Source organism: Oryctolagus cuniculus, chromosome 3, assembly GCF_051225735.1.
Source record: "Oryctolagus cuniculus isolate XC-2025 breed Fujian yellow rabbit chromosome 3, ASM5122573v1, whole genome shotgun sequence".
NCBI lineage: Eukaryota > Metazoa > Chordata > Mammalia > Lagomorpha > Leporidae > Oryctolagus > Oryctolagus cuniculus.
Window position 1 is genome coordinate 105,685,281 of NC_142869.1, and position 20,211 is coordinate 105,705,491.

The following is a 20,211-nucleotide window of genomic DNA, read 5'->3' on the forward strand; positions in this document are numbered from 1 at the left end:
TATTAACATTAAATTCACATTTTCCAGTGGTAAGAATTCAAATAATATTATTATACAAGTATTCAAATAATCTTATTACTTAAATAAATGAGAGATTCTTTACATATTATTATTATAATTATTTTGCTTTGCTATCTGTACCTCCTTATACGTGACATCAAATTAATGAAATTATAACAAGGTTAAGTTGAAAGTGTTTGGTTTCTGAGTAAAACACTAATGTAGATAACTGTCTATCAAAATCAATCATAATTTATCTGGAATCAGATATAAAATACATATCTACTTTATCATTTGATGAATTAAAATTTCTTTATATGGTGATCAGTGGATCACTTTGAAAACTGTGTTTTTTTTTCTTCTTTCAAAAACATTCCTTGTTTATTGAAAGCAATGCAATTTAATTTCCTCTCAACCCAAACATATATTAAAGGCAAAATAGAGCCATGTTTTCCTTATTGTTTGGTTATTTATTTCACTGATGACTTCTCTATGGATATACTTCTGTTACAGCTCTTCTACCAGGAAGGACTGTACACACACACACACACACAAATAAACACCCAAGAACTTTTATACAGGCAAATATGTTGCCTTTTATTTAAACCAGTCTTTTCATACATATCCTAAGGCAACATATACTGAGAAACTATGAGGGACAAGACCCTGTGTTAAGCATTGAAGATGGAGAAATGAACATGATTTAGTTGTTATTTTCAATGAGCTCTCAGTTTAAGAAGAGGAATAGAAATCTACATGGAGGATTTAAAAAAAAAAATAAAGCTAAATATAGGCAGCACCCGATTTCATCCCAGAGAATATGGGGTCTCATGAGATGAGGGGAAAGACCACCCTGGGCAGACTACGTATATATTCACCAGCATTCTGGAGGGTCAGTTAGGTCAATAGCATGGTGTTATTTGTATTTTACTGTGATTGCTGATTGCTTTTGGCAGGATAGCTATCGCATAGATAATTGACAACAGAGCAATAGACATCTATTATAAGGGCAGTAGGAAGAACCAGAAAAGGGGAAGATTGAGAGATATTTAGAAGGCAAAATCATTGACACCTGGTGATGTAGTCCTGCCTTCAAAAATGTGTTTTGAATGCCTGCTACTTTCAGGCAGTATTCCAGGTGCTGTGCATATAGCAGGTAAAAAGCTGACATAAGGTAAAAATAAAAAACTCTTTACCACTTTCTTGGAACGTTGTGGGGAGCAACCTGGACTAGACTAAGTTACTGGAATTAAGACTTATTCTATGCATCTGCGTTCCCACAATATGGCGCTGAGAAGGGAAACAGCTTCTACGCAGCTGCCTCCAGTTCAACCAATAAACTGTAGGACCTGCTCCTGATTGGAGGAGAGCAGCGTACTCGGCGTGTGGGTAGCAGAGTTGGGATTGGTGGAAAAGGACTATAAAGGAGGAGAGAGACGGCATGCACCAGGAACATCTAGGGGGAACATCTAAGGGGAACACCTGTGCAGCCCCCGAGAGAGCCGGCCGGCGGTGTGCCGCTGCCCCGCGGAAGTGGGGAATGTGGCAGGGGGAAACGCCCTTCCACGGAGGTGGAAGGGACGGTAGCCAACCCGGGAAGAACCAGCAGCAAACCCGGGGAGGGCCGAGCAGACGAAAGAACAGTGCAGGGTCCTGTGTCGTTCCTCCAAGAAGACGGGGAGCGACAGAACGTCACCATTTATTGGATGGATTGTGATAATAAGCAATAGCTTTATAAAAGTAAACGTATAACACGTAAGTTGGTTATTAAGTGCTATGAAAAAAAAAGACATGGAAGAGGAATGGGAAGTGATGAAGTGGACTGGCCTGATACGAGGGGATACCGAACAGACTGGAATGAGGCATGAAAACAGCAGTAGGGAGTAGGACCAACACAGCATGGGAGGAGAAGGAATGCTTTTTAGGTTTGATTTTTGAAGAAAAGAAAAATCACTGGAGATAAGAGGCACAGTTGGAGGAACTCTCCTCTAATATCTTAATTTTGACATATATTATATTGTGCTCCAAATTAGAAAGTCCTGACCAACATTTGTCCCATTGTCATGGATGGGAAACAAGTCTTGCACTTTGACATTAGGCAGTGGTAGCAGTCATTAGGAACCAACAATGGCTGTCAGGACATAGGCATACACCCCATTTTATGAAGTTTCTTTTTTTCCCCACAGTGATGTCTGCAAAGCCAAACAAGCTCTGTTGTGATTTCCTGTGGATTGAATCATGTGTGTGTGGAAACCATTAGAGTGGATCATTCACAACATGCTGTGTTGTGCTCCCACAGCCAAGTGTACGGCGGGGAGCTATGTAGGAAATCTCAGCAAAAAGAAGCGTCGTCCTCAGGAGGAAGTTTCCCTGATGTCATCTTGGAAATGCAGATGGACCTCAACATCCAAGTAAGAGCTGGAAAGGGTAAGGCATTCACTGTTATCAGGAGAACCAGCCTGGGTCATGAGTCTGCTTCCAGTTTGTCCATGATGAAAACAGGACTGTTATTATGAAGTGTCTTCAAAAAATTTAGGGAAAATGCATACTATGAGAAAACTATGAATGGATTTCCATTATTTTTTGCACCAAAATAAACATCTTTTAGTTTTGTTTTTCCATGAACATAGCATTTTGAAGTGTGTGTGTGAGAGAGAGAGAGAGAGAGAGAGGACTCCTCCTACCCCTTACATCCAAGCCACAGAGATTCCCTTGTTTATGCCATGGCATCTTGCCTAGCCTCCGTGCTCTGGACATCCCACGACTGAAATTGCCTTGTTATGGACTTTTTTTTTTTTTTGACAGGCAGAGTGGACAGTGAGAGAGAGAGACAGAGAGAAAGGTCTTCCTTTTGCCGTTGGTTCACCCTCCAATGGCCGCCGTGGCCAGTGCACCGTGCTGATCCGATGGCAGGAGCCAGGTACTTCTCCTGGTCTCCCATGCAGGTACAGGGCCCAAGCACTTGGGCCATCCTCCACTGCACTCCCTGGCTACAGCAGAGAGCTGACCTGGAAGAGGGGCAACCGGGACAGAATCCAGCGCCCCGACCGGGACTAGAACCCAGAGTGCCGGCGCCGCAAGGCGGAGGATTAGCCTAGTGAGCCGCGGCGCCGGCCAATGTTATGCACTTTCACATGCTGCCTTCTTCTCAATCTTTACACTCAGATGTATGTTACTTCAGTGAGGATTTACCCTACATCTATCTAAAGATTTTCTATTATGCATCCTTGGAGCTAATTAAAACTTGACATTCTTTTTGTTCATTTATTTTTTTCTAACCTCACTGTATAATCAACTTCATCAGTTTTTCATTTCCCCATAACTGTACAAACAAAATCACAGATGACAGGTACATAGCCGATATTCATTGTATAGGTTTTGATAAAATAAAAGAAAAAATAGACCAATAAATACATCAAAATTGAAAAAAAAAATGGTGATTAAATGTACCTAGCTTTGGCTTCTTTAAAACAGGTCAATTATTTGCTTTGATTATATTTAATGTTTTCTGAAGTAAATTGCTTAAAACAATAATATAGACTAACCTATGAAGCAGGTCTAGAACAATTAATTAAAAAAATCATTAAACTTTAAATTGCATTCATAAAATAATACATGCAGAACTTAAATAAAGATGAGCTAGCATACTAGCAACATAGAGCTCCCATTTTTCTAACTTTTGTATTAGAACTGAACTCAATTTGCTATTTCTTTTCCTATTGACAAAGCTTATTAGTACCAATCTTGATGACTAAGACCAAAATTTATCCATTCATTTTGAAGGCTTTTCACATACTAACTCTTTCCATAATCTTCTGTAAGATTCTTAGTTTTTTAACTCTTTATAAAGATATAGGAGCCAGCATTTGTCACAGTGGTTAAGACACTGGTCAGGATGCCTAGCACCCATATTGGAGCACCTGGGTTCAATATTTATTTCTGGCTGATGACTCCAGCTTCCTGCTTATGCAGGCCCTAGGAGGCAGCTGTGATGGCTCAAATATTTGGTTTCCTTACACTCATATGAAACACTGGATTGAAATCCAGCCTTCCAGCCTTAGCCTTAGCCTTGGTCTAGCCCCTTTAGCAAGTAAACCAGCAGATGGCCCCTCTCTTACTCTGTCTCTCAGTCTTTCATAGCTTTCTCTACATGTCTGCATGCCTTTCCCCACCCCACCTCTCTGTCTCATATATTCATGAGCTACTCTCGATCCCTGCTTCTGGTTGATGTCTGTGCCCTGGGAGGCAGCAATGATGGCTCAAGCAATTGGATCTCTCTGCCTCCTATGTGGAAGATCTGGATTAAGTTCTTGGCTCCGGGCTTTGACCTTGCACAGCTAGGGCACTGCAAGCATTTGGGGAGTGAGTCAGTGGATGGAAAATCTCTGTCTCTTCCTCTCAAATAAAATAAATTAAAAAACAAAAGCAGTACACACACATTTTAGAATGTAGTTGAAAATGAAGCAGGAAATCCATAATCTCCATTAAAAATAGGTTGTAGCCTGTTTCACCAGCTTTCTTTTTTTTTTTTTTTAAGATTTATTTATTTATTTGAAAGAGTTACCCAGAGAGAGGAGAGGCAGAGAGAGAGAGAGGTCTTCCATCCGATGGTTCACTCCCCAGATGGCCACAATGGCCAGAGCTGCACCAATCCAAAGCCAGGTTTCTCCCACCTAGGTGCAGGGGCCCAAGGACTTGGGCCATCTTGTACTGCTTTCCCAGGCCATAGCAGAGAGCTGGATCGGAAGTGAAACAGCAGGGTCTCGAACCAGTGTGCATATGGGATGCTGGCGCTTCAGGCCAAGGCATTAACCTGCTGCGCCACAGTGCTGCTGGCCCCTCCACCAGTTTTCATTCAGCTATATTTAAGCTTCATTTCTATCTCTATTCATCCATATCTTTCCAATTCTTCCACCAAGGTTTCAGAAAAGATAGTCATTTCTCCAAATAACAGCTTAGAAGCCTCTGCCAGATTTTTCCTTTCATTTCTACTATTTATTTGTTTTGGTGTACTTATATCACATATTGAAAAACATTCAAAATTAACTTTTTCATTAGTGTTCTATCAACTACTTTAGAAGAAATTTAAGGTCAGATGCCTTCTGTATATTTCATCAGGGTACTGATTTGGACTGGACTTTGGCCCCTTGGTAAAGTGAGTAACTGTGCTAACCATCAGTAAGTAAGTGGCCAACAAGCAAAGATGAGGTATAGAGCAAACGAATCAAAGATCCAAAATAATCATAGTCCAGGTCATCACTGAGCTATGAATGTGTGCATTAATTATGTTGATATTCATTGAGAGACGTGTTAATGAAAACAATTATTAAATTAAAAACCCACTAACTATAGGCCTTGACAAATCTCCTGAGCTTCGTGTCAGCATTCTCATCATTTATTTCACATCTAACTCCTTACCAGAGCTGTTGCAGTGGGAGGGATCAACAGGTCTTCCATTTTTATCAGAGCACACTACCGCTCGAAAGCGCACGCCTTTTCCACATTCTTTGCTGTCTCCTTGTACCCGCAGTCCTCGCTGAGGCTCCATTCTGGCTTCTGGAAGAATGCAATCTGACCAATTTCCATGAGGCTGGGATATAAACACATCACAAGGACAGAGTTCCGTTTCTTCCAGCGGGTACAGTTCAGCATCCCGGCATTTCTCCTTCTTTCTGCTTTTTCCTGTGCCAACAAGAGACACTGATGTATTAATTTGGTATGTGTCATTTATTAAAAGCCACTCACACATTTGCACTTACAAATTTTTCTTTTTTCACTTTTTTTTTAAAGTCATTTATTTACTTGAGAGGCTGAGTTACTGAAAGAGGGAGAGACAGAGAGGTCTTTCATCTGCTGGTTTACTCCCCCAGATGCTCCAATAGGCAGAGCTGAGCCTATCTGAAGCCATGAGCTTCTTCCAGGTCTTTCACATGGGTACAGAGGCCCAAGCACTTGGGCTCTCCTTTATTGCTCTCCCAGGCTATCAGCAGAGAGTTGGATCTGAAGTAGAACAGCCGGGACAGGAAGCGGCACCCATATGGGATGCCGGTACTGCAAGTGGATGCTTAACCTACTATACCACAGTGCCAGCCCCTCACTTTTTTTTTTTTTTTTTTTTTACATGGAAGTAAATCCTAAATGGAAGTAAATCTTGTGAAGTTCAAACTAACTTGGAAAGAAATGGTTTTATGTGGATATTGTAAGAAAATCCTTAGAGGGTATTTTGTATAGTAGCTAAACAAGAAAATCTTGTCAAAATTATTTAATATTAATTTTCATGTACTTTGTTGTTAAAACTGACTACCTTGTCTACATTATCCTTGAAGCTAATGGTTGCCAAGGAAACAAATGAAAGGGTATACATAAAAACTCCTTCCCCTTTTCCTCATGTCATGTAACTTTGTTTCTTAAAGAGTTTATTTAGCCAAGAAGCAAGCTGTTCTCCCGTCCAGTGGCCCTAGAGTGAGGGTATGAGTCTTTGGCATGTGATGGACAAAGCTGAATTCATTCTGGCTCCTGCTATTAAGCAGCTCACAGTTCACAAGTGATGGACACAAACCATAAATTGAAATGAATGATCAAATAACGTCGGCTAATGAAATCAGAGAAAAAGCTTTGACTACTATTTTTAGAGACTCTTTTAACTTAAGTATTCTAGAGTACTATTTATCTTACCAATTGCCTTTCAGGGACCTTTTAGCTGTGACCCCAACTTTAAGTAATGATGCAGTATCACTTCTCACAGCTGTGAATACTCAATAACATATTTAGTTGATTCTAGCCTTTGATTTGAGCCAACTTTTTTGCAAGCACACTTCTTTGAGATTATCAAATATTTTCCTATAATGTAATTCTACCTTTTATTTCCTCATTACTGAATCATTAGCTGCTCATGGCTTGTTATAAAAATGTGGGCAGCTTCATTGGTCTTTCTAGTCTTTGTGGCTGTTTTGGAAACATCTAATGCCAGCTGATGCCTGGTTCTTTCCTCAATGTCAGATGTTTGCATCATATGCAATTCTACAATTTTCTGCCATGATGCTTAGGGCTGCAAGAAGTAGAAAGCATCCCTGAAGGATCTGACATTGGTGAGACCGTAGCTTCAGACGCATCATTGTCACTTGGAGAGGATGTATTCATCTGCCAATACAAACACTTAGAATGAGTTTGAGAAGCACATCACTCAGCATGACCATGAGAATTTGTTGTGGAGAAATACATCTATCAGTGGGTAGTGATTGGTTCCTTCCTATCAACATTCTACTCTTCCCAAACTTGCATAATCAAACGTTGAAACTTCCTGTGTCTATCTGTTCAATTTCTACTCTCTTCTCAACTCAATTAATCCTGGATTCTGAGTCTTCCTATTTCTGTGATAAATCAACAGTAACAAGGGAAAAAGCCCTAGAATAGCTTTTTCTCTTTCAGACATGATCAAGTAGTGATAGTTTAGTGTGCTGACTACACTTTCATTCCTAAAATATCTCAAGTCCTATCATGCTCTATCTTTTCATTCCTCAGCTCCCTTGCCCCATGTCCCCATCACCCCTCAGGGCACACTGCATCTATTTATTTGGTGAATGATTTTCATCCTTTGGTTCTCTCTTAACTGCTGGGGCTCCTATGTTATACTGTCTTCTGATTCAACAACTTGCCTAATTGACAAGTTAAATTACTACCTAACATTTTTAAACCTCAAATTATTATCTTTATCCAAGATTTCTTTATGAAGTACCAGAGCCATACAATGTGGATCTGCACCTAAAGAACTCATTGAGTTCACTGTGGCAAACCCAAACTAATACAGCCTTCACCCTACAATCTTTGTTTCTGTATATTTCTCAATTTTACCAATGTGACCAACCCAAAAATTGGAATATAAAACTTACATCATTCTAATGGAACATTTACATCTGACTAATGATCAAGAGCAATCGACTCAAATGCTTAAATATGTCTTGAATCAGTCCATTGTATTAAATTCCAACTGATACACCTTCAAATCATACTTTAATAACTACTATAGCTTCCTGCAAGGTCTTGTTGCTGCTGTACCTCACTCTTTTCAATCTTTTTCACATACTGTAGTCAGAGATGGCTATCTAAGAGGTAAATGTGACACCATCACTCTTGGAAGTTATCAATGCCCTATCACAGTTAATAGAATGAAGCCCAGACTCCTTATCATGGTTGTCAAGGCCTCAAAGAATCTGAGCCCTTTAGTATTCACCTCCTGTTTACACTGCACCACTCTACTTCCAGCACAATACACTCCAGTTCTACTGAGCACCTTTCAGTTCCCAGAAATTACTCACTCGGCCTTATGAAGTGTCAGTCCAGAAATTTCCATCAATTCTGTCCTCCCTTTTTACTTTAAAGACTACTTGTTCTTCAGATTCAAACTAATAGATTTCTTCTTCAAGAAATCCATTCTTGGACACACTCTACAACTCAGCTTTGTAGGAGGGGCTCTTCTTTTACACTGATTTCTTGTGTAGGCAAAATAATAACCCTTCAAGGACATCCACATTTTAATACTTGAAACCTTCAACATGTTACAATATTTTGCAAAACAGACTTCGCAGATGTGACTAAAAGTATGGCCCTTGAGATGTAGAGATAATTCTGGATTATCTGTGTAAATTCAAGAAATCATAAGGCTCCTTAAGCTCAGAGAACTCTTCCAGGCCGAGTAGAGGATCTCAGGGAATTTAACTACAGAAGATTGACCAGAGAGGTGCAATGTTACTGGCTTTGAAGATAGAGGAAGGGAGGAAGACCCTGAAGCACAGAATGTTGGCAGCCTCTATGAGTTTGAAAACCAAAGGAAACAAACTGTCCCTGGAGTCTCAAGGAAGGAAGGAAGCTCTGTCAACATCTTGTCTTTAGCTCACTGAAAGCCACGTCAGATCTCAGACATATAAAACTGTAAAATAATAAATTTGTTAGTTTAAGCTAGTTGCATGGTGATTTGTAATACAATAAGAAACAAATACAATACAACAGCTACTATAGTAGATGCTATATTGTAATTGTCTGGAATTATCTGTAGCAAAAATCTTGTCACATCTGCAATCATACTGTAAACTGTTAAATTAGGGTCAAGTCTATCCATTCCCATGTGACAATGCTTAGGCATAAGACTTGTACATGGTAAACAATGAGAAAAGGAGTTCGTCAAAAAAAAAAAAAAAAAGGAGAGAGAGAGAAGAAAAAATAAAAAAAAATAAAGGATGGAAAGAAGGAAAGAAAGAAGGAGGAGGAAAGGAGAAAGGGGAGGAGAAAGAGGCAAAGTAGGAGGGAAATGCAGGAAGAGACTTGGATAAAAAGAAAGAAAATATTCATTTAAAAGAACCAGAACAAATACTTTATGCAAATGCTTGTGTCTACATTTGTGAGAGTCTTCTTAATTACATGGCAGCACTGTTTGAAGGAGGATTACAACAAGTTAGTTAACGCAGAAACAGTTCTCACAACAAGAAGCAAGCAATCATCAGCCTTTTATTGTGACTACATTATCATAAAAATTAGCAGCAATCTTTGGATTTCAAAACATCTAGTACTAAAAATTCAATTCCTAGTACAGGTCTAAAGACATTTCCTCTTTAAGTTAGAGTGTGTACTAATTATCTAGCTGTTTTAACATAAACCTATAGATAGATATGTGTGTGTGTGTGTGTAAAAGTTTCAAATTTACAAATAGGCAGATCAGAAATAAGCTGGACTCAGAAAGACAAAAACTGCATAGCTCTCTTATATGTGGGAACTAACATTTTAAAAACAAACAAAAAAAGAAAGAAGAAAGAAATGTCTACAAGTCTGTAAGCATTGCTGCAAATATAGCTTTGTAAAACTCATATATACCTTTGTCAAACCAATGGCTAAGAATATTATTCTACTACAGTTTTAATGATCTGTGATCACTTTAAAATCTATATATGGGTTAGATGGTCATTTTTCCATTCAATTACTGTTTATAGTTTTTATCTGTATTCCTAATAAACTAGGGTCTTTTTCATTTTTACTTGTTAAAATTCCTATTTAGTGAAGTATTAAGCCTTTTTACCATAATGTAAATTTAAAATAGGTTGTCTCATAAAGAAAAAAAGAGAAAAAAGAAAGAAAGCAAGGAAGCAAAGTAGAAGGAAGAGAGAGGGAGGGAAGGAAGGAGGGGAAGGGGACATCATTATGTTCCTAGAATTGTATGTGCAAATCACATTGAATTTGTTAAAAAACTCATTCAAAATTAAAATTAAAAAAGGGGCAGACTTTTCTACCTAATGGCAGCCTTTCTGCATAATTAATTGAATATTTATAGTACTGTAAAAAAAAACTGTTTTAATCACCACTCAGACTACAACATCAGTCAAGAGAAGGTACAACAGTACAACACATGGTATACCCCCAAATAGTGAATTAAAGTTTTTGCTAAAAGAGAAAAATATATACTCTAGATGGCCCCATATTCAATCTCTCTCTCTGTCTCTCACTCTCTCTCTCTCAATTCCTCTGTGTGTGTGTGTGTATGTGTGTGTATGTGAAAGAGTCACTTTGCTTTGGGGCCTGAATCCGTGGCTTTTAGGTTGTTTGGCTTTAGGTTGTTTATTTCATTTGCTACCAAATTACAGAAGAAATATCAAAATACAAGTATTGATTTCATAACAAAAATAAACCCTGAAAAATATAAATATTTCAATTAACTGCTAGTTTTTCTTTCAACAGTGATACTAAATTTTTCCTTTGACTGATTTCTTTAACTACTGTATTCCCAGACATGAAAACACACAAAGATCAATTAGGCACAAAAAAATCGCCTAAGATAGTAATTTCAAAAAGAAATTTTGGTCTTTTAGTATTAGAATTCTTAAGTTAGAGTTTGCAAAAGAGTTTAACTATTTTTCAATATTTATATAAAAACAGTATATTATAAGTAAAACTCAAATTCATTAAAATTTTAACGATTCAGAACACAAACCATGCTGGTTGTAAAATGAATAAATATCCTAGAATTTTCCACATTTTTCATTATCCTTTTGCACCTGCAAAATATCATTAGCAAAATATCATTCTTCAGGAGAAAGAAGAGAATTGGCTTCAAATTAAGCTGATGTTTCCTTTGAAGGAAATTCTCTCTCAACTCAAAGATACAAAGATTTGTTTGGATGATGGCTTCTGGCACATTATCTATCTATCTGTCCATCTATCCATCCATCTGTCTATACATATATATATATATATATATATATTTTGACAAAGTTTCACCAGATTGATTTTTGAACTTGGAGTTAAAAGGACATGCACAATTTCCACAAGCTCTTTAAACTCTGTTCATATGCACACATATTTGTGGAAGAGAGAGCCAGTGTGCAGCTTTATTTTATTTCATGTTTCTATTTGTGATTATACATTTCAGCTACACTTATAAATGAGGTCCCAGTTTGTGTGGATGAATGCTGTGAAGGGCTCTAGTCAATAAAATTAATCCAGGATAGTGAGTTAAATCCAAAATATGATCAGGTAAATAATGCATTCAAAGAGGCCTTGAAACCCAGAGAATCAACACTTGAACAATTCAAGTCAACAAATGGCCTTCTATGCCTAATTTTTCAATGTCAACCCCAATTTTATTATATCAATGATTACTGTGACATTTTTATCTTAGTATTCTATTCCCTGAATTATGTTTTCTACGTATACAAGTACACATTCATTTAAGAGAAGTTGTAGTAGATTTTTCCATAAAAGTAGTAAAGGAGACTAGTCTATAAATTATTTGTATATTGCAGGCAAAGATTTCTCTAGGACTTCAATTAAATGATCTGTTATTTTGCTTTCTAATACATTTTTTCAGAAACAAACAGAATCAACAATTAATAAAATACCACTGAAGTAGAATTTATACATAAGTGTATATGCAATTATTTACATATAATGGATGTTTGCCTTACACTGCTAAACTTCTATCATGTCCAACTGCCCACAAGGCAGTGGCAATAATATGGATTAGATCTGCCTTTGATGTTCTTTCCAAATCAATGATTACCTTCAATCTTGCTGAGATCTTGGCCTGATAAAACACCAGAGACTTTGCCATTAACTACACGAAAGAAGCTGGTGGACAAAGTGCATTTTATGACTACAGAGATTATAAATTAAACAGAACTTTTTAACTATAAAATGGCTCAGGTCTTTCCTTCATTTTCCAAGTTTTAACTTATGTGTTGGAACAAGGACAAAGCCCCAGGCATTTGAGGTTTCTGGTTACCCCTGCCTTCTTTCAAGAGATCAGTTCTACCTCACACCTATATTGTTCCCCACCCCAGCCCCTGCATTTTTCCACAGGTTTGGAAGCCAGTGAGCCAAACCTGAAGAACCAGTATGGAGAAGCTCACCTCTGCCTGCTGCTCCCCCTCACTCCTAACCCACCTAAGATACAAAAGGGCCCATTCTGCTGGGGTGGAGTTCTCTTTCATGTGTTCAGTCTATGACCATGATGGCAGTTCGTTGACCTCTGTGGATTTATTTTCTCTGAATAAATTCAGTCTGGCTGTGAGTTCGTATTCTGCATCCCTTTTCCTGATATTTTGGTGCCTCACATGAGGAGGCACAGATCTGTACTCTTTTCTTTACATTAAGGGCATATGATGTGCAAGGCAATGCACTAGCTATTGAGGATATGTATTGGGAAATGTGGGTAGAGGGAGAGACTTGACTCAAATTCCAAATTTTGGAGCTTATATTCTACCTACTAGATTCAGACTTGTGTAGCTGTTTGTAGCTAACGAATGACAGGTGCATCCTACCTGTGAGCTGTCGACGCCTACTTTGTGTGGCTTCGCAATTCAGGGAGCAGGGTGTAAACTTGGACCAAACAGTGAACGTGCAGTCTTCTCGACACGGGACGGTACATTCTTGAACAAGGGCAGGCATGCCATTTGTCTGCTTGAGGCATTCTGTCATTTCTGCAGGCTGGTTATCATCAGAGATGCATGAAACAGCTAAAAAAAAAAAAAAAGGTACAAACTCTTTTTGATATTATTTTGATGAAATCAGTCAGTTTCTAGTTCTTTGACAAAATAGCAGAACTCTCCTGTGTTTGAAAATTTGGTTTTTATTTTGATTGGACGTGGTGTTCAACACAGGTAACCTTATTGCTCCCTGGAAATTATATTTTTATTGCTATCATTTGAGGAATTTGAGGATTTAATTTGGTTTCATTATTAATCCAAAAGCTACATTGACAGCAATCAAAATAACATCCAGTAGTTTAATTGTACTTCCTGCTTATGAGCATCTGATCTCTAGAGATGATATAAAACTACGAAGAGAACCTACAAGTAGGCAAGATGAGGACAAAGTAAAAAGAACCAAAGTACCTAAAGAAATCTTACAGACTCATCCTAAATTTGACAGTTTTTACTTGTTTACATAACACTTATGGAAGCACTCCTGTGTTTGCATTACAATCAATATTTAAAAAGAAATTTTCGCTATCTATAAACTCTTTGAAGTTTATAAACTCTTTGAAGTTTCGCTATCTATAAACTTTTTGAAATGATTTTGTTCACAAGGACAGGCATAATCCATTCAGGTAATTTCTGTTAGAAATATCCTGAGGGTTCTATAAGTTTTCAAGGTTTCTCTCACACACATTTTCTGCTGGGATATCTGTAGTCATATCATAAAATATCTAATAATCTCAAGGTTAAACATTTATGAATTTTGCCTTATTTATGCACTAGCTCTTGAGGATATATATTTATTTATCAATGCCATTTATTTTATTTGATTATGAGTGTATGATACTTTGGTACATTTTTTTATTCTCCTTGATTACTTACAAACTCTCTAAGTTGCATCTCCATATTTTCTGGACCATCGTGTCTCAACCTAGGTACTACCAAAATGTTAGATGGGACAATTTTTGTGAGTGTGTGAGTGAGTCTTACATATGTTAGGATAATTAATGGCATTGCTGACCTCTTACCCATATATGCCAGAAGTATGCACACCTTCAATGGTGTGACAAGAAAAAAAATGTTTCCAGATATTACCAAGTATCCCTTGAAAAAAGTCACGCCCATTGAGAATCATTCTTTTAACTGATTTCTAACTTGATGTCTAAGAAAATACATAGACTTCCCTGCATCACTGCAGACCTCTGTATTAGCAACTGTGGGCAAGCATTGCAGGAATATTTTTTGTCTTCAAGCATTCTGTGGGACTCAGCCTGCATATTGACACCCATATTTGGCGTGATTCCACTGGACTTGGTGTGTGTTAATAGATATTTGATGAGTTTATTATCCTAAAGTAACCTGTTTAGGATTATTTTTATTTCAATGCTTTAACATTCACCTTGTGACAAAGAATAAAGTGAGCATAGTAGAGGATGAGTATTAAGAACTTCTCATATAAACCCCTTTAATGAAGGCAAAGTGCACATGACATCTCCTTTTAGTTGCCCATTCTTCTTATGTTCTGTATTTATTTATTTATTCTGAGAACAGTGGAGAACAAGTGTATCTAAATAGCATAAATCTACCTTTTTTTTTAGAAAATTCAAAGATATATAATTTTCCGAGCTAAGGGATTAGCTAAGATGACAATGGGCACACACACAATACTTTCCAGTTTGTACATCTGCTCTGTGACAGGTGGAGCTATTCATCCATTTTGATTATATCTTTTTTCTTTTAAATAAACATCCTAGGAATGAAATCTATCACAAATCAAGCCAACATCACCTGCATTTTCTTTGTTGGGAATATTGCAGCCATTTGTGATTGAATACAGCAAGCTGCATTATCTTAAGTAGGGTACAAGTAAACGTTATTTGAATTGCATGTTTAGATAACTAATTTGGAGTCAATTTAGAGAACTTTTATCTTGCCAAGTATTTTTTTCCCTCAAGATAACAGTGCACTGAATAACATGTAATGGAATTATAAATACTTGTATGAAAGCATTACTCTTTCAAATTTAAACTTCTAAATATATACGATGTATTTCAAGAACAAATTACTTTTAAAATATTGCACTCATTTTCCATAATTTCTTTTGAATAAGTTCACAATTTGAAAGCTATGAAAACAAACAAAAATATCAATGATAATCTTGAAGTTCTACAAACTACAAATTAGAACAGATTTACAAAATCCATATTTGGCTTTTATGAATTAATGAAAGAAGCATAAGAAATTAAGAAAAATATCTAGAGCACATGGTGGAATTCCCAGATATTATACTCAAATGGCAATCACTGCAAGTTGCAACTGTATGGGGCTGGCGCTGTGCTGCAGTGGGTTTATCCTCAGCGTGTGGCGCCAGCATCCCACATGGGCGCTGGTTCTAAGTCCTGGCTGCTCCACACTTCTGATCCAGCTCTCTGCTATGTCTTGGAAAAGTAGTGGAAGATGGCCCAAGTCCTTAGGCCCTTGCACCTGCATGGGAGAATGGGAAGAAGCTCCTGGCTCCTGGCTTCGGATGGGTGCAGCTCCAGCAGTTGTAGCCATTTGGGGAGTGAACCAGTGGATGGAAGATGGTCCTCTCTGCCTCTGTCTCTCACTGTCTGTAATTCTATTTCTCAAATAAATAAAATATTTTTTAAAAATTCCAACTGTAAACATTGGTAATTACACAAACAAAAATATATCATCTTAAAATGGGTATAATAAGTAGCCGGCACTGTGGCACAGTGGGTTAACGCCCTGGCCTAAAGTGCTGGCATCCCATATGCGCACCGGTTTGAGACCCGGCTGCTCTACTTCCGATCCAGCTCTCTGCTATGGCCTGGGAAAGCAGTAAGAAGATGGCCCAGGTCCTTGGGCCCCTGCACCCAAGTGGGAGACCTGGAAGAAGCTCCTGGCTCCTGACTCCTGGCTTCAGATCGGCACAGCTCTGGCTGTTGTGCCCAACTGGGGAGTGAACCAGCAGATTGAAGACCTCTCTCTCTCTCTCTCTCTCTCTCTCTACTTCTGCTTCTCCTCTCTGTGTGTAACTCTGACTTTCAAATAAATAAATAAATCTTTAAAAAAATAAAGTAAAATGGGTATAATACGATCACCTATAACAGACTACTGAGAATTCTTAAAACAAAGTTTTATATATGCTATGACTTACTAAATGTTCTCAGCCAATTATTATTATTATTATTATTATTTCATTTTAAATGAAAGTTGATAATGATTCAAGCAAGCAAGTATGCACACGCACATTCTACTCCCATGATACATTTGTTCCTGGCCAACCTCAGTATCTGAAGGGAAAATCTTGGTTAAATCTTCACCTGATTCTGATGTTACATTTATAATCATTATTAGTCAACCAATAGATCAGATATGAACTAAACACATTCACTGCATTAACAAGCTGTGTAGAGCAAAAATCTATCAGTCCCGTACAAGGTGTTACAGTAGCATAATCTAGTGGAGACTTTCAAGGTCTCTCCAGGACACAGAATGCATGAAGAGTTGAAACATAAAATTTTATGACACTCATAGTTGCCTGAGGATCACAGTACAACTATTGGTAATCCAAGGTTGAACAGCAACTAAAAAACTATGGGCTGTGCTCTCATTGGTTTAGAAAGGGAATTATGGCTTTTCAGATTCTTCAAGTTTAAGATTTTTGACTTCTTTTCATATGTGAAAAGAAGAACTAGAAATGATAACATGAACAAATTAAATGAAATAATTTCTTTCTTGGAAGTGGTCTAGTATAAATGGAATCATTTCTTTACTAAATATTTATTGAACAAGTGTGTATTGAGCTCTGCTAGAAGGTAGAAAAATAATGAAGATAGAGCAAATTATAAGGCTGCAGGACTGGAAAGTTATCAGAGGGAATAAAATATGCAAAGAAAATTAAAACAGATTTTTTATAGTAAATGTGGAGCAGAGTAGTCAGGGGTATAGCACATTCCAGGGGTCCCTTCCACTGAAGAACTCATGGGTGAAATATATTTTTCAATATGTTAGTTATACATAGTCTAGAATAGTTTTGTGACCAACATTAAAGGAATATGATCTCTTTCAATCAGAGAATCCTTGAGGAATAAAGCCAATGGAGTTGTGTGTACTGATAAAGCTATAGGCTTTGGTATCAAATAGAACTAAAGGTGATTCCCCATTCTTCACTATTACCTTGGAAAAATTATATATACTCTATTAAGATTCAACTAATCCATCCATAAATTTGGACTAATAATATATACACTACCTGATAAATTGATGCAGAAATGCTTAGCGCAAAACTAAGCACTTAGTGTGTTATTACATGAGCTCTGAGAGCTATGCATTATTATCATGAATAAAGGCCTTTGGGCACGCATGAAGTGGCATAAAGGAAGAGTCTATCATCCAGCTGTCTTTGTTATTGGCTCAGAATTTTCCAATCTTGCCCCCCTTCCGCCTCCAAAGCCTCTGAACTCTAAGCAGTATGACTAGAGTCTTCCTTGACTTACAAGATTGAGGTCAGTGGCCTCTTCCAAAACTGCCCAGTCCCCCCAAGGACACTGTCATAATATTTTCAGATTCTACTTCATGTTCTTTACCGTGTCTATGAAAGTAAGGCTTATATGTAATCACATAAGATCATAACTCAAGGAAAAATCAGAAACTCAAGTCAAAGGTCTCTAAGGAATTCTTTCCAAAAGCACCAAGATCAAGATCCTTAACAACGATAAATAAAGAGCTTCAAGAAAGGAGAGTGAATATTCACACAAAAGAAAGCCGCCCATATCTGCACCCTCACACCTCACTACCACTTAACCTAGCTGATCGGGGCAGCAGAAACGGGGACTCTGCGTATCTCAGCTAAAACTGAATTATTGACAGTTTCAGTATCAAAGCAAAATTGAGGAGCATACTGCAAAGGATTTTGGACTATTAGAACCATTTAGACTTCATTACTGATCAGAAGACGGATGACTATAAACAGAAAAAAATAGCTTATGCCCTAGGGTCAAGATAAATCCTATTAAGGTTGCTTTCCCTACATCTGCAGTGGCTCAGACATGAAAACTTGCTTACATATCTGGACCATTATTATGTAGACCTGCCTTAACTGACCTAACTCAAACTTGTCCATCCATTCACCTATCCACTCATCTCACACAAAATGTATATAAGGAACTAAGAACTACAAAAAAGTACTGTGCATATGCAGATACATATACACATAAAAATAATCTGTCTTCCAGGAGGGCACAGGAATGGCAGTGACGAGGAGGTAGAGAGAGATGGGAGTATAATAATGTAATTTTCCTAATGGATAAATCTTTCCTACTAATATAGTACAGTACTTGAAACACTTCAAAGCACCAAAAGGGAAATCTTTTTCTCCAAATTGTGGATTATAAGTGATTTGCTATGATCCAAAGGATCCGGGACTTAGAGCTCAACTAAGCAGGGCTGTCTGGCAGGGAAGTTCTGTATAAGAGCTGATTTTTTTCCTGCCTGCACCCTACACCTTTCTTTTCTGAATAAAGTACCTGCTTTCTCCCTCTTAAACCAGATTTCCCTTTTGGTGCTTTGAAGTGTTTCAAGTACTGTACTATATTAGTAGGAAAGATTTATCCATTAGGAAAGTGAGAGAACATTTCTTTCTAAACCTTCCTGTCCTATATTTCTACCTGGACTGAACTGTCTGAGAGAAGTGACAATGCAATCCTTAACTCTAATTTCATTTGTAAAACTTGGGATATTGTTGTTTTTTGCTGAAGGAAAATGGTGCTCCTAGGTAAAATTATGGCAAATAGCTCTAGGAGGGTCTCATTACTGGAAACTGTTTGAGTTAGCCATCTTCAGCTCTGGGCTGGAAGCTCTCAGAGCAGCTGCCAGGAGCAGCCGGGTATTCTTGTTAGAGAATGATGGACAAGCAGGTGCTTGAATCAAGCCACTGAGCAGCAGTCACCTGCCAAGTGGGTTATCTGGAACCCTTCAATAATCTCCTTGATGCCTGCCTGAGGTCACCTTTGCCTGCTTATACTACATAGCAAGGAACATATCACGCAGGATTAGTTCAGCTACTTCCTTTTTCTCTTAATTCCTATGCAGGGTGAGCCTGGGAAGAAAGGCGCTGAAGGGGGAGGGTGGCACAGGAGAGGAGTTACTAATTGCTTCCCTTGTTATTTGATTCCTTTTCATTCTAGCAGCCTGAAAATGAATGCCCTGACATGAAATGTAAAATTATCTGCGAATTTAACAAAAGAAACAAAGCAGAATTCTGTGTCTCATAGTGAACTTTGTTAAAAGAACTACTGTTAAAATGGGGTGGTCAGGCAGCCCTCTTTGGCTTCAATGATGATTATTCACAATAAATACATGGCTATCACCTCTGAACTTTGACAGTCAGACATGTTGTGATAACTGTCTCTTCTTTAAAATTATGATATGAAGAGGGCAGGGGCTACTGGCCTTATAACGAATGATAATGTTCTCCCTGGGAGAACAAAGGAGGAAGGAGCCTGCCATGTCACATCTGCCCCTGCTCATCACCCTTACCAAGGACACCCACACCACATCCTTGAATTTGCGCTGACCAGAGTTCAGCTCTAATCATGAAAAGAGTAAAAGGAATTTCATTCAAGAGGATGTGATTTGCAGCAAATAGAGGTAAGATGCTGAAAAACTATAAGGTTTGCTGTCCTGTGGAGTGGGCTGTGTTGGGGACCAGTGTCGTTGCACAGGTTAAGCGACTGCTTGCAATGCCATCATCCCATATCAGAGCACAGGTTTGAGTCCAGGTTGCTCTGTTTCCAATCCGGCTTCCTGCTAATGCACCTGGGAAGGCAGCGAATGATGGGTCTTTGCAGTACTTGGCCCCTGACACCCACACAGGAGAACAAGAGCGAGTTCTAGACTCCCTCTTGGTTTCAGCTTGGCCCAGAACTGGTTCCTAAGGGTATCTGGGTATTTGAAGAGTGAACCCATGGATAGAGAATCTCTCTCTCTCTCTCTCTCTCTCTCTCTTTTTCTCTTTCTCTCTGTATGTCTGTCTGTCACTGTACTTTTTTTTTTTTTTTTGGACAGGCAGAGTTAGACAGTGAGAGAGAGAGAGACAGAGAGAAAGGTCTTCCTTCCATTGGTTCACCCTCCCCCCCAAATGGCTGCTACGGCTGGTGCGCAGCACTGATCCGAAGCCAGGAGCCAGGTGCTTCCTCCTGGTCTCCCAGGCGGGTGCAGGGCCCAAGCACTTGGGCCACAGCAG

The 20,211-nt window shown here is 38.3% G+C and overlaps 1 protein-coding gene across 6 annotated transcripts in view; it reads right to left on the reverse strand.

Annotated features, from left to right (window-relative positions):
* The window catches only part of THSD7B (thrombospondin type 1 domain containing 7B), a 985,451-nt gene that overhangs the window by 246,683 nt on the left and 718,557 nt on the right, over nt 1-20,211 (reverse strand). For 5 of the 6 annotated variants that reach the window (XM_051849593.3, XM_089329248.1, XM_070071551.2 and 2 more), the window contains 2 exons: nt 12,804-12,998; nt 5,419-5,682 (listed from right to left, as the gene is read on the reverse strand). In XM_051849593.3, the coding sequence (XP_051705553.3) occupies nt 5,419-5,682; nt 12,804-12,998 (459 nt within the window). Of the gene's footprint in view, nt 1-1,792; nt 2,419-5,418; nt 5,683-12,803; nt 12,999-20,211 lie in introns of those variants that run through there. The other variant, XM_089329250.1, reaches the window with a different exon arrangement.